Source organism: Rattus norvegicus, chromosome 1 (genome assembly GCF_021556685.1).
Source record: "Rattus norvegicus strain SHRSP/BbbUtx chromosome 1, alternate assembly SHRSP_T2T, whole genome shotgun sequence".
Classification (NCBI taxonomy): Eukaryota; Metazoa; Chordata; class Mammalia; order Rodentia; family Muridae; genus Rattus; species Rattus norvegicus.
The window spans coordinates 29,554,297-29,568,224 of record NC_141534.1 but is presented as its reverse complement, the minus strand read 5'-3'; the positions used below and the strand labels follow the sequence as shown (position 1 = coordinate 29,568,224).

Below are 13,928 nucleotides of genomic sequence, written 5' to 3'. Positions count from 1 at the left end.
TATTTAACATAAATTCTCACTACCATTAATAGTATCCCATGTTTGGAGCTTAGAAGATGCTAATGATAAGAATTTTGTTTTAATTATAAAGAAGACTTGACAACCACAAGTTGAGATAAAAAGTAACATAAATCAAAGAATGCAAGCTATGAAATAAAAGTCTTTCTATTTTCTGCATAGCTTTTAACATTAAGAAGTTTGTGAGTGCTGGAAAGGGTGGTCCAAACTTTTGATCCTAGCATTTAGGAGGCAGAGCAGATCTCTGTGAGTTTGAAGCCATCCTGGCGTACATAGGGAGTTCCAGCACAATAAGAACTATGTTGAGAGCCCCCATCTCACAAAAAAAGGAGGAGGGGAAGAAACAAGAAGAAAATGAAAGAGGAGGAGGAGGGAGAAGAGGAGGAGGAGGAGGATGAGGATGAGGAGGAGAAAACAAGTAGTAGTAGTAGTAGTAGTAATAGTAGTAGTAGTAGTAGTAGTAGTAGTAGTAGTAGTAGTTGTTGTTGTTGTTGTTGTTGTGGTTGTGAGCATACATTTATATTACAAAGTTGACTAATGCCTTCAAGGATTGAGTATCTCCCTTTGGGTCACTATTTTTTTTCTTTCTACCAAGTACAAATATCCAGTGTTGGCAGAAGCTCCTCCCCAGAATCTGAACAGTCTATTTGTGTAGGACTAGCTATGTACAAGAATGGTAGCAAAAGCGTCATTAATTTACATCAGTGTTTCATCTACATACTATTAGCAGGTTGGAATGTCCCATCAGAAACAAAACAACTCCTAGTGTCCCCTTACTATTTTGAAGTGGTTAATCTACTCATTTACAACCACAACCAAAGAACAGAAAGATCTCATTTTGAAGTGAGAATGAGGGTCTTGAGGTAGCTTGTCTTCTGAGAGATGAAAATGGAGAAAAGGTACAATTTTAGTCCCTATTAATAAGAGATGCATCTAGGGCTGGAGAGATGGCCCAGTGGTTAAGAGCAGTGGCTGCTCTTCCAAAGGACCCAAGTTCAAGTGCTAGGACCCACATAACAGTTCACAACTGTTTGCATTTCCAGTTCCGGGACACTCTGACACAGACGCACATGGAGGCAGGACACCAATGTAAATAAAAGTCCATCTATTTGTCCCTGATAAAGAGGAATGCATTTATTTTGTTTCCAAGAAATTATTCTGGAATTCTCAGTGATGCTGAAATGCTATTTAATAAACTCTTCCTGTAAGTAACCCCTCTCTAAGTCAACAGAACAGTTACAAGTGTTAAAGAAGTTGACCAAGCTGAGTGTGGTGGTTCATACCACACCTTTAATCCCAGCACGCAAGAGGGAGAGACTAGAAGATCTTTGAAGTTTTAATCTAGCCTGGTCTACCTAGTAAGTTCCAGGCCCGACTAACCTATATAATGAGACCCTGCATCAAACAGCAACAACAACAACAATAACAACAATAACAACAAGTAGGCAAACAAACAAACAAACAGAACAGAGAAGTTGACCTCTCAAAACTTTAGATCATGCTAACATTTTTGTTAGATTTTATAAAAAGTCATCTTGCTGTGATGGTAAAAGTAATATAAATTTATACCATTGTCAATAGAGTAACACTCATTTAGAAGTTAACATGTTGCACATCTTTTATATAGTTTCACATAGTGATTCACATCCCATGTGAAACTATAATCTACAACCTGAGAAGATACATATTGCATCTATAGTTTATTCATATAAAATGACGGCATGATAATTCATACTAGCATCTTTCCTGAAGGACCTCTAGATGCTTTGTTCTATTTAAACAACTCCTCTTTGCTTCCAGAGGGAGTTGGTTCACCTTTAGAGAAGACAGACTGTTGTTCCAGTTTGTTTTCTCTCTTCTTTCTATTCCAAGATCACATGACACCTCTGATTACAGAAAATCCTTTATACAAGTTAAAGAATTTCCTTCATCATATGTCAACTTCCCTAAATACTATCTGTACAGTAAATTGATGGAATCTACAAAAAAAATAAGAAATAAATGGATCCTACACACACACACACACACACACACACACACACACACACACACACACCCCAAAACACATACTGCTATAAGTCAAAATCAGGCATATACACGTCTTTTCCCCTGATCTGAGGTTTTATCGAGCATGTCAAAAAGTCAGTAATTCTGAACTGACAACCACTGAAAGTGCATGAGCTGTATTTCCTTTTTTTTTGCTTCTTATTCTTTCTTCATTATTTCAATATTTCAATTTTAATACCTATTTTACACAAGTCTATATGCTAGCCTATAGAACTTTTTAGAATACATCTTGTATGTTATAACAACTCAATATATAATTAAGTTGATAAAAGCTCAAGACAGAGAAAACATTGTAGTAATAATAACTTTTATGATAGATTTATGAATAATTCAAAGCTGATTATAAAAGAACATGACAGATTATGGAAGATAATCTCAAATTGTAAACAAGTGGTACATTTAGTGAAAATTAGAAATTGGAACTACAAAAAACACATTGACTTCATGAACCTCACTTCCAATAGTAATTAGAACCACAATAAAAATGGGAGTAGGAAAGACACATGGGTAAAATATTTCACCTTTTCAAAACACAATCCATTCTATATCTAGAAACAATTTCCTTCTATTTAACTTTTTTGAACGCTTCTTGGAATGTTATTTCTGGATCTTATCATTCTTCCCTAGAACTTCTGCCTTTGGAAACTAGAACTTAGCAGGAAAAAATACTGAAAGCAAGTTCTGCACCTGTTGCAAAAAATGAGTGGCCTACTTCTGTCTGCTGTGACCCTCCCAGGCAGATCTCAGAAGTAGTCTCAAATCAAGATTTGAAGATGCATTTTATAAAAAAAAGACCAGGTCATTTGCTTCACCCATCTTTCAGTGGTGAAGCTATAAAATTAGGAGACGCTTCCTGTTTTATACACCTCTGAATCCTGAAACCAGAGCAATCAGACAATAGGCAGATAAGCTGGCGGATAGATCTTCTGCTCATCATTTTACAGCTCTTATCTCTTAAACTTTCTGAAGGTTTCTTATGTTCACAATTCTAAGATAAAGATGATTAGCTCATCCAGATACACTAACTCATATGTCTTCTAGTCAACTCAGCCTGCTGGTAGCCTTTCTAAGTGTGTTTATTCTTTGTAGCATTTACATTTTAAAATGCTTCATGGTGTATTACACATATTTCATAAATGTATACCTAAGGCTAAATGAGAAGTTGGGTAATGTTCCCATGTCCTATATAGTGGATAGAAAGCATGGAAATAGGTCAGAACTGTGTTTCCTTGAACTCTTACTGTTTTTTAAATTTATTCATTTTACACTCTGATTGCAGGCCCCCATTCTGGTCCGTCTCTCACACAACCCTTCCCCAGTTCCCCCTGTTAATGTAATATATTCAATAAGTAGACATTAAAAGAATTTAAGAAAGGCGTTAAGGAGGGATGAATTAGGATCACGGTTTGATTCCTTCCTTATATTTCCAACCTACCTTGAGAAAAGAAACAGGCTCATTGAAAGACAAATGAAGAGTGAGAAAGAGCGGAGTGGGGCTAGGGATGTCATCACAGGGAATCAACAGTGCCTGCCAGTACATGCATTATTCAATTTGAAAAATAAAACCTTTATACCGTCATATTTGCATAAAGCTCTCTTTGTGAGAGCAAAATGTTCCTGTATCCTTAGAAGAGAGGAACAAAGATCAGAAACAAAGTTTTAAGTGCATGCTTATGTTACAGGTTGATACTGAAACGCCTTTATGGCATAACTTCTCTTCTAGCTACTAGCCATAAGAAGTGACATTTGTGACATCAATGTTTATGACAGGTGCAATGAGAAGCATACTAGAAAGGCATATTCTCAAACAAAAGAGAAAAGATAATATAATTTAGGCTCCCTATGGGATAAGCTTCACTTCATTTATATTTTTAAAGGAAAATGTATAAAATACTGATTAATGCTGTAGGTTTTATAGAAAAGAATATGGTTAAGGCAAGATGTAGTTCATCAAATTTCAAGATCTTTAGTAAACAGAAGTAACTCTGTGGTTATGGGAGTGTACCAAGAGAGTACGCAAACATTTGGTTTCCAATGCCAACTTTTAAAATCTGAGATTTGAAAATTAATTGATAACAAATGCTAAAAAGACCGTTTTCTCTAGCCAACTTGCATTTCTGAAACCAAGCTTTAACCAAAACCTCTTACAGATTTACAAAAGTTCGATGTTCTCCTTAATATAACCCATATTTCCAAAAATTTTAGTATGCTAAGTTCTGAGTTCCGAAGGTAACAGAAGACTCCATATAGCTTCATGGTGGGCAATTGATCCTCTTGATACAATAAAAGGTATTTTGTAAAGCTCAGGTGATTCAAATTATTTTTTCTATAAACAATGCTCATGTTTGTAGGGTCCACTTCTGGGTTCCTAAGAAACTACTTTGCTACATGATATTGTTTATGATCATGAGTTTAAACGTCTCGACTTCCCATTGGACTCTGGGTTTAACTTCAAGGTACTCTCAGAGAGGATTCTACTTAGCTGTGAATCTTTAGGAATTCACATAATATGCAGACACGGAAGTCAGAGTTTAATAAAAGTCAAATCAATTAGTGAGGGAGTGACTGACGTAAGCTCAGGAAGTTCATCCACAGAAGTATTCAACTCCTGTCAAATGACAATTAGCTTGTGGACAGGGCCATTCATAGGCTCACTAGAAAACTGCCTATTACCTATAATTATTTAAATATATGCAACATATTTGTACCGAAGTACTGAGGGCATGATTAAGAAATGTGGGAGAATGATCATTTACAAATCAGCAGCTGTAGTTCTAAATGAAATTTATTTCCACCCATGGACTATACTCAATGGTTTCTCCTTGGTGCTTACAGGATTTTAACAAATTCTGACATAGATAATCTAACGGTTTCTGCAACCTGTTACAAAAGTCTATAAAAGCAACATGGAGACAGAATGCCCACAGTGGTCTTAATCCTTTACTTAAAACTGGAACTTAGAAACATTTGCACCATTTAATTTTTAGGCAATTGTGTAGGGAATGTCTCCTTTGATAGGGGGATGTCCCTTCGTTATGGTCTCATACCAGATGATGTTTACCTTGTGTTTATGAAACTTCCCAAAACTTCTTAGGCATTAACAAGGCAGATCACAGAAAAAAAAATCAAACTTAAAATCTATAGGAGTGTCTGGAACTGGGCTTCATTTATCACATTATCACACTAAAATGCTGATATCAGGTTTCATACTGGAAAAAAAAACCTTATGAGATCTATAAACTGTAACGTAGATCCACAGTGTTCTTTTTCTGCACATTTTAGGGCTTCAGTTATGAAGAATATGGCCAAGTATTCTATAAGGTATAAAGTAAAATATGGATCACATTTGGGAGGAGTCAAAGAAGAATGCTGTGTTAGTGAGTTTGTACCTCGCTCTCCCTTTGAACACTTCTTTCTTTGTACTATACACGTTCTTGTCTCGCTGGTTGGGGGACACAGGTTCCCCTTGGCTGAAGGATGCTGCAGTATATCTCGGACCCGTGTTTCAGTCCCTCTTTTGAAGCCACATGTTTTTCCTTTCTTCATGCATGGGCTCCATGAACTCCAGTCACTGGCCTCACAGTGTACTGCAACCAAACAAAATCTCAGTTGGATCCCAAGCACTGGCAGGATTGTCAAGGAAACAAACAAACAAACAAACAAACAAACAACCACAGCGTAGCCCTTTAACCCACCTTGTTTTTAGAATAGATTCTGCATATCATATAGGCAAGAAAACATAAATAAGGGGCAGACGTAGGATATGTTTTTTAGTACATGTACTGTTGGGACAGTTTCTTCTCACCAAATTGGGATTCTGCAGTGGACCTAGTTAACTCAGGCACACCTAGTCAATATTTTGTAAATTTCCTAATGCCATTGTAACTTGTGGGTGATGCTTACTAGAGCTTGGGGGGCACAGTAATTGTTGACTAGATAATTAAACGTTTGCAGTTCTCAGAATTATTTGGAGGGCCCGATAAAGCACAGGATTCTGGACCCCACCCCAGAACTTCTGACGACGTTTCTAGGTTGGAGCAGATGTGCCGTCTTAATGTAAGAGATGTTATGTGCAGACATGGGAACATCATTTGGTTTGAATATCTGTGTTAAAGAATGGTAGACAGAAAAGTCATTTAGGTCCTTGTCCTGGACTCATGCTGTGAAATGCCTACACATTATTCACTGCTCAGTAAATGAACAGCTGCATCCCTAACTTCAGGGAACTTCTGGTCGGTGACAGCTAATAACTTGTGTCTGGACTGGATGTCCTTGCGTGGTGCTTAAAGGGCAGGGTGTGCCCTTCTGAAGCTGTTGTACAGATTTGTTTCCTCTGTGAGTGTAGCTTCTCTGCTTTTCATTAATACTTCTCCTGGGTTTTGTAGCAGACGTTTATACTTTTAATGACACCCCAAAAGTGCTATTTTCCCTTCCTTCCCTCCGTCCCTCCTTTGCTCCTCCCTCCCTCCCTTCCTTCCAACAATGTCTCTATACGCAGTCCAGTCTAGACTCAAACTCATGATCCTCACGTCCGTGTCTCTCGATTTCTGTGTAGTATAGGTGTATCCTGCCCTGGCCAGTTTTTAAAATGCTGTTCCTGTTCTTATGACCACGAAACCTCAAAAATTACAACAGAAATGGCTGCCAATTGTAAACATTTCATATAATACAAACTTGTCTCCACAGGAACATGTTTCCGGTAACCTCTTGCTTTGTCTTCTAATTTATTATTCAAGAAGGCTATCTCTGATGGCAACCTTAAGAACAATGACCTAACTGTTAAGTGTTCTAGAGATTTAAAATTAAGCCTCTAGAGATAATAAAATAATATTTAATTAAATTTTTATTTTAAATTTAGAGAATTAAAATGTCCTTCATTTTTATAGGCATTTTAGTCACTTGCAGATACCCAAATGCAGCAAAGAGTCATATAAAAATGAATTTGTTTCAGTAAAGCTTAAATGAACTCTATTGAACCATCTTCAAAATAAACTTCATATTTAATTTGCCCATTGTGATTCCAGTCAGCAAATAAAGCAGCTACAGTTCTTTATAGTATAATCTTTTGCCAATTATGAACATTGTCTCCTAGGACCTTCTCTCTAAATTAATCGCCAAATAGTAACACAGATTAAAAGGTCTCCAAGAAGGCAAATAGAAAAAGAAATTTTCGTCTGTATGTTTACTTTGTGTATGTATTTATCGTACAATTAAGAGGACACATTGGGAAAAAACATTATTTAATTTGGAAGCCAAAATATTGTTGGTCTTTCACAAAAAAAAGGTAATAAAATCAAGTACACCCTTTTACTTTATGAAACTGGAATTGAAAAATTGCAACATAGGTAATTATCATTCTAAATATCAAATGATGACTAGTTATTAAGATGAAATTCTGATTGTGTCTTAGATAATTCCATTGAAAAAGAAAATGTAGCTAATGAGATTGGATAGTAAATACCTTCAAATCAGATAGTTAAAACCCATAGGAAAGGAAGAGATGTTTTTTCTTCAGAAATACTTTAAAAGGATGAGAATGTAGCAAAACTATGTTTTCATAAAAATGGAAACATTAGAAAAATGGTAGAGATAACTACAAGGGCTGCTTATGTTCAATTTAGATTGAACAAACAATGCAGAACTGTGATACAACTGTGTTAAAAGATGCTTAAGTCAGATGCAGATACTTATACCCAACTGATGGATGGATGGATGGAACCCAGGGACCCCTGTGGTCGATTTAGGGGAAAGCTGGAAGAAGCTGAGGAGGGGGGAAACCCCATAGGAAGTTCAGCGGTCCTAACTAACCCAGATCCCCCTGAGCTTTCTCAGACACTGAGCCTCCAACCAGGCAGCATACACCAGCTGATATGAAATCCCCGACATATCTAGAGCAGAGGACTGCTTGGTCTGGCCTCAGTGAGAGAAGATGGACCCAACTCAAGAAGAGACTTGAGGTCCCAGGGAGTAGAGAGGTCTGGTGGGGTAGGAGTGGGGGGTGAGAACATCCTCTTGGAGATGGGGGAGGAGGTATGAGATGAGGAACAGTAAGAGGGTGGACTAGGAGGTAGATAACAAGTGGACTGTAAAAACGATTAAAGAATAATAATTAAAAAATAAATAAAATAAAGTAAAATTAATAAAATAAAAAGAATGATCTTAAAATAGGATGCCATCTCCTTCCTTTCACCCTTCTTTCCTTCTTTCCTTCTTTCCTTCTTTCCTTCTTTCCTTCCTCCCTTCCTTCCTTCCTTCCTTCCTTCCTTCCTTCCTTCCTTCCTTCCTTCCAAAGAACTAAGAATTTCAGAAAAATTCATGAGCCCTAGACCCTAGAAAGTGTCAGACTATGATTCGTTGTCACTCTGAGATGTAGTGAAAGTGACAATAAGTGTGAGGTGAAGGTGGGATTGGGTGAGCTTGGGTTCAGCCACTAATGGCGTGTCCAGTAGAAGATACAGTGAGGTCATGAGCTCCGGTACACTGGCTTCTCTGTGAAGAAGGTTCCTCTGTACTCTCAAGAGGAACAGTGAAGAACACAGAACTAACTACATTTCAGAGGGAAAGCAAGTATCTCAAATCCAAAGCGAAAACACTATGCCCTCTTATAAAGGTGGAACTGTAGACTGAATTGATTTATGAACCATGGGGACTGGATACATTGTGACAATGATCTTTTATCCACCTCTAGATGTGGGCAATAGTTTTTTGTTTGAAATCTATTTAATCAGTTTACCTTCTAAGTAGAAACAAGAACAGGGTCAGGGCAAAGATACACTGTCTAGTAAGCAGTGGAGAGTTCTAGCCACGATATTAACCCAAGCACTGAAACTTATGGTGTGGTTTACAGCCTACATTTCAGATCCCTGGGTCCTGCTCCTCCATACCTTGATAATCCTTTGTTAGTGAGGTGTGGCATTATTTTCCCTGATAATCTGGGCAGGCCTGCACATGCTGTGCCTTAGGACTGAACACCAAGATAGACATCTTCCCTTAGGGAACAGGCTAAAGGAGTCAGTCCTGATGAAGTTGCCCATCTTCAATACAAATGTGTCCTAGGTCATTTGTTCAATAAATGGCCATTTGACAGCTAGTGATATTTGAAATAAATAATCATCATCTAAAATTTATGCTAAGAAATAGACTTGGTAACTTTGGGGATATAAAAAACAATTTTCTTTGGAGGCTAATCCCACAGTGCCAAATTTTAAACACACTCCGTGATAGGAAAGTTTAGGTTTTAAAGACTGACAATCTTAAATATCTGTCCTTTCTCCTCTGTAAAGAAATCCCACAAGCTTCTGGTATCTACACTTTAATATTCACAGGAGTGTTTCCTAATGTTTCCACTGCTTGGAACTTACTACCTTCAATCATCAGCCTTCTGGATGAGTAGGCAAGAAGAGCTCTCATGGACACTTTACCCCTTTCCTAAGTTGTTTGTCTGTGTTTTCAGTGATTAGGGAAGACTCAAGCAAAAAGAGTCACACATTGATTTGAGATTGCCGTTTCCCAGCATTCCTGGGGTTAACTTTTAATCACTTAGGTGTATTGTTTCCCTTCTACCAAAAAAGAATATACAGACATAAGAGTTGTGTTTAAACTGAAATAGTTGAGCCACCAATTTAAACTTATTTCTCCAACACTTTAGAGTCTAACAGAAGCGCATTGTGGGGAGCCTGGGGCACTCCTGGAAACTATCTTGTATGGAATCAGGAGGCCCTGTGTACACATGCCAGCACCAGGACAGCATCAAAGGTTCCTGCAGCCACTGCCCAGGGGACTTTGAGTTCTCTTGTTCTGTTTTCCCATTTGGGTAAGCATCTGTTCCACAAGTGTGCGTCAAACCCATAGCTCTACTAGCTGTGTAACACTTAAAAGAGAAAACATAGCCCAACCGTGATCTGTTGTTTAGATAGACAACTTGTCTGAGGGGCTTCCCCTCCAGAAAACCAGGCCTATAATTAATCAAAGTTTGGACTGTCTCATTCTGTCAGCTTTGTGTGTGTGTGTGTGTGTGTGTGTGTGTGTGTGTTTAATACCTGGACAAGAAGGCTACAGCAGGATTAATGGACAATATCAAGAAAAAATACCACCATATGGAAAACAACTTTGATTATGGGTTGTTGTCAAATTTAGGGATTTTTTTAAAAAAAATCTTAGTCTAAAGTGAAATCAGTTAAGTTTGTTCTCTCCCTCACACACACTTTCTTCTTTCTCTCCCTCCTCCTTTCCTTTGTTTCCTTCTGAAATGTAAGAAACCTTTGATGATCAGAATAGTTTGAAGCAATTATGAGTAGTTCTTAACAAGTAGTAGAACAGTCTTAAATTACCTATAATACATGCAGAATATGGCTAGGTGAGTATAGGTTTTGAGTAGTATCTTTGTAAACAAAGATGGGTAGGGCCTACTAGATACAGCCTCTCAGGATCTTATATAAGATTGCCACTGTCATCGGAAGTGTTTCTCATGGATTATAAATTATGGGGCCTTCCTTACCAATACTGACACATTCCATGGTATGGTTGCTGGCTTCTAACCCTTCTGGGCAACTGTCAAGGCACTTTCCAAGGTGTAAGTAAAATCCACTTTTACATTTTGTGCAGAAATTTTTGTTGAAACAGGTATCACAGTCAGCTTTGCATTCTGAAAGGAAAAACAGAGGAAAAGAATTGTGACTCTGTTACGTTCTCCAAACTACTGCTGGATCATCTTTCCACTGTACAGGCAACTTTGGCATCAAAGGTGGGGTTCAACAGTATTTTGAAAGACTGAATTGAGGACACTCCCAAAGTCATCTAATTGACATGTCATCAGTTGCTCCTTTAAAAATCATAGTAAGGATTGCAACATGCAACTACCTTTGTAACATATGCTGGGCACACTTATTTTCAGCATTTCCAGCATCTAAAATACAGAATCTCTAAGATATGAGACACGTTGATGACTGACATCATGTTATAAAACGTTATAGATTTTTGGATGTTCAGGTTAGGGATATTCTGCCAGTAAAGTCTACCCAGCCATTCTCAAATCCTAAACCTTCCTGAAACATCCCTGTTTCCAGGCATTTCATGTAAGACACTCTCAACCTGTCCACTTGTCCAAGCAGCTCTTTGCACTAAGTGATAGTAATGATGTATCATTGGAATTTGAATAACATACACTGAGGAAGGATTATTTGTCCATTTAAATATTAAACTGTTTACTATATGTCAAAAGCTGTAGATACTGGTTGACCCCATTCATGGAGTTGATGCCCAGTGTTCATAAAGCTCGCCTTTTAGAAGAAGACACAGTAAATAATATCAGCAATTGACTCTTATGCAATGATTACTATTAACCATGATTATTATTATGAGTATTATTACCTAAATGTTAGCTAAACCAATACAGTAATCACTGTAATGATTCTCATTCACAACTATGAGAGCTGAGACTCAAATCTAACAGTGGATCAATCACACAGAAGGGTTAAAGGTTCCAAAATGCTAAGTGTTCTGGAAAACAATAATCACAATAATGATGGATAAATGTAGGAAAAAGAGAACAGACTAACAAATGGAAGAGGCTAGTTCTTTTGGAGGAGAAAACCTTAGGCCACGTCACTGAGAAAGTGACACCTTTAGAACCTTGAATGAGAGTTCAAGCAGCTTCCAAAGTACCAGAAGAACCAATGAGTTACAAAACTGCCCTGACATATGCTGCCTGGGATACTCTTAGGTGGCAGTGTGGCAGGGAAGGGAGACACAGGTGGTGACTTGGAAGGGCAGGTATGGTGACATGTGATATTTGGGGAGAGGGCATTTTTCCTAGTTTGGACCTTTCAAATATCACTTGGTTTCCATTGCTAAGGCTGAAATGTTGATGCCAAAATGATAGTCCTCATAAACTTGATTTCTAACTGAAAAATGTTTTCGTTGTTATATTGGAAACCTATAAAAGCCAAGATAGTTGAAACAGTTCTTCCAGGTACTGATACTTGGATATTTATAAGATAATATGAACTTGATTGGTTTTGATACCTATATTCATTTTCTATAGGGCCAGTTATTAATAATCATGTTCTTGATTTTAGGTTGCTTAATCAAACATAAACAAACAAACAGAAACAAAACTTGAGTGATGTTTTTGTAAGTTATGTCCTGAGAGCTAAGTCTATGTGTGTGTTTTCCTAAATATTATGTGAATATTACTTATTTTTGAGTATTTTAGGTTGATTAGGATCTCTTTCAATCAGGAGAAATCTCCTGGGATGAGGTAAAAATGAAAAATATAAAGTGGTATGGGCACTTACTTGTACACTTATTTATATCTGGATATCGAGTTCCATAATATCCACTTGGACACGAAGAGAGACACACGCCTATCTGCTTCATGCCAATTCTTTCCAGAACAAAAAATAGTCTGGGCTTACATGACAAACATCCATTGTAATCTGAACACGTCGCACAGCCTCCTTGGCAGCCTTGGCTGACGTTAGGATGCACTGGGGAGACAAATCAGAGGGAGAAAGAGTGGTTAGACTGTGGATATAAGATTAAATGACATTTTCCTCTGTGTAGAAGTTACTTTAATTACCTTTGGACTTGGGGATAGTGGGTAAATGAGATAAGATTTTTCTCTACCTTCTTTTTAAGCCTGGAATTTTCCTCAGTCATATATAATATTTTTATTTTAAATCTTGTACATTTGTGCATTTGAAAATTCAAAATATATTTAATTCAAATGATTCATTTAAAAATCTCATTAAAATATAGTTACTGAATCAGCACACAGGAAAGTAAGATTTGGCAATTTTGTGTTTTTTTAAATTTTATTTATTTTATGTGTATTAGTGCTCTATCAGAACGTGCACCTGCACGGAAGAAGAGCGTGTCCGACCATAGTACAGATGGGCGTGACACACCATGTGGTTGCTGGGAATTGAACTCAGGGCCTCTGGAAGAGCAGACAGTGCTCTTAACATCTGAGCCATCTCTCCAGCCTCTGTAGGGTTTTTATTGTTGTTGTTGTTATTGTTTGTTTTGTTTTGTTGTTTTGTTCTTTTTGCAATTAAACTGGTAGAATTGGCTTGATTGTGTCATAGACATTAGCACACACCTTTGACTTCTCCAGCAAGTGTAATAACGTGCACTTGAGTGTAGTGTCCGAGAAAGGACCTTGGATCTATTTCACCCAATAGGATACTTTACTCTTTGATCCAACTCAAACTGATTCAGAGAGTACAGTACCATGCTGTCGCTACCCAACGCTTTTCTGAAATATTTCTTCTTACCTTTCAATTTGGTATAAAGTAAAATCTTTGCATCTAAGTCTTAGTAAGTCTATATGAATCAAATGCCAGCACTTACCATAATTTGTGTTTACTATTTTGGGTTTTTTTGTTTGTTGTTTGTTTTTTTTGGGGGGGGAGAGAAGTCTTAGAGTTTTTTTGTCCCCCTCATTTAAATCTATTCATTCAAGTAAATGGCATTTTAGTTAAGGACGGACAAATCTAAGGGAAGGATCACTGTCACCTCACTCCCCTAGATTTCTAAGTCATAAATGCATGAGGCAAGATGCTCCCTGGCAAGTCTGAACAAATATAAACAAATGTTGGCGTAATCACTTACTAGAGTTCCTCTCATTTAACTTGATATAGGCATTGATTATGTGTTATCTAACAAGACCAGATAAGGAGCCTGCTTCCTGTAGCCTGTGTTTAAAGTTATCCTCTTTCTAAATGCATTCTGTATTCAAGTACAATGCTAATCCTGTACAGGACTTTCTAGAAAGTCTACCATGTTCCTTTGAGAAGCAAAAGTCAACAACACACAGGTATCTAAAGGTATCTTAGTGTATT

General features: G+C 37.4%; 1 protein-coding gene across 2 annotated transcripts in view; it reads right to left on the bottom strand.

Moving 5' to 3' along the window:
- Rspo3 (R-spondin 3) overlaps positions 1 to 13,928 on the bottom strand; it is a 92,631-nt gene that overhangs the window by 50,312 nt on the left and 28,391 nt on the right. For both annotated transcript variants that reach the window (XM_087580330.1, NM_001100990.1), the window contains 3 exon segments: positions 12,381 to 12,572; positions 10,583 to 10,729; positions 5,475 to 5,672 (listed from right to left, as the gene is read on the bottom strand). In XM_087580330.1, the coding sequence (XP_087436456.1) occupies positions 5,475 to 5,672; positions 10,583 to 10,729; positions 12,381 to 12,572 (537 nt within the window).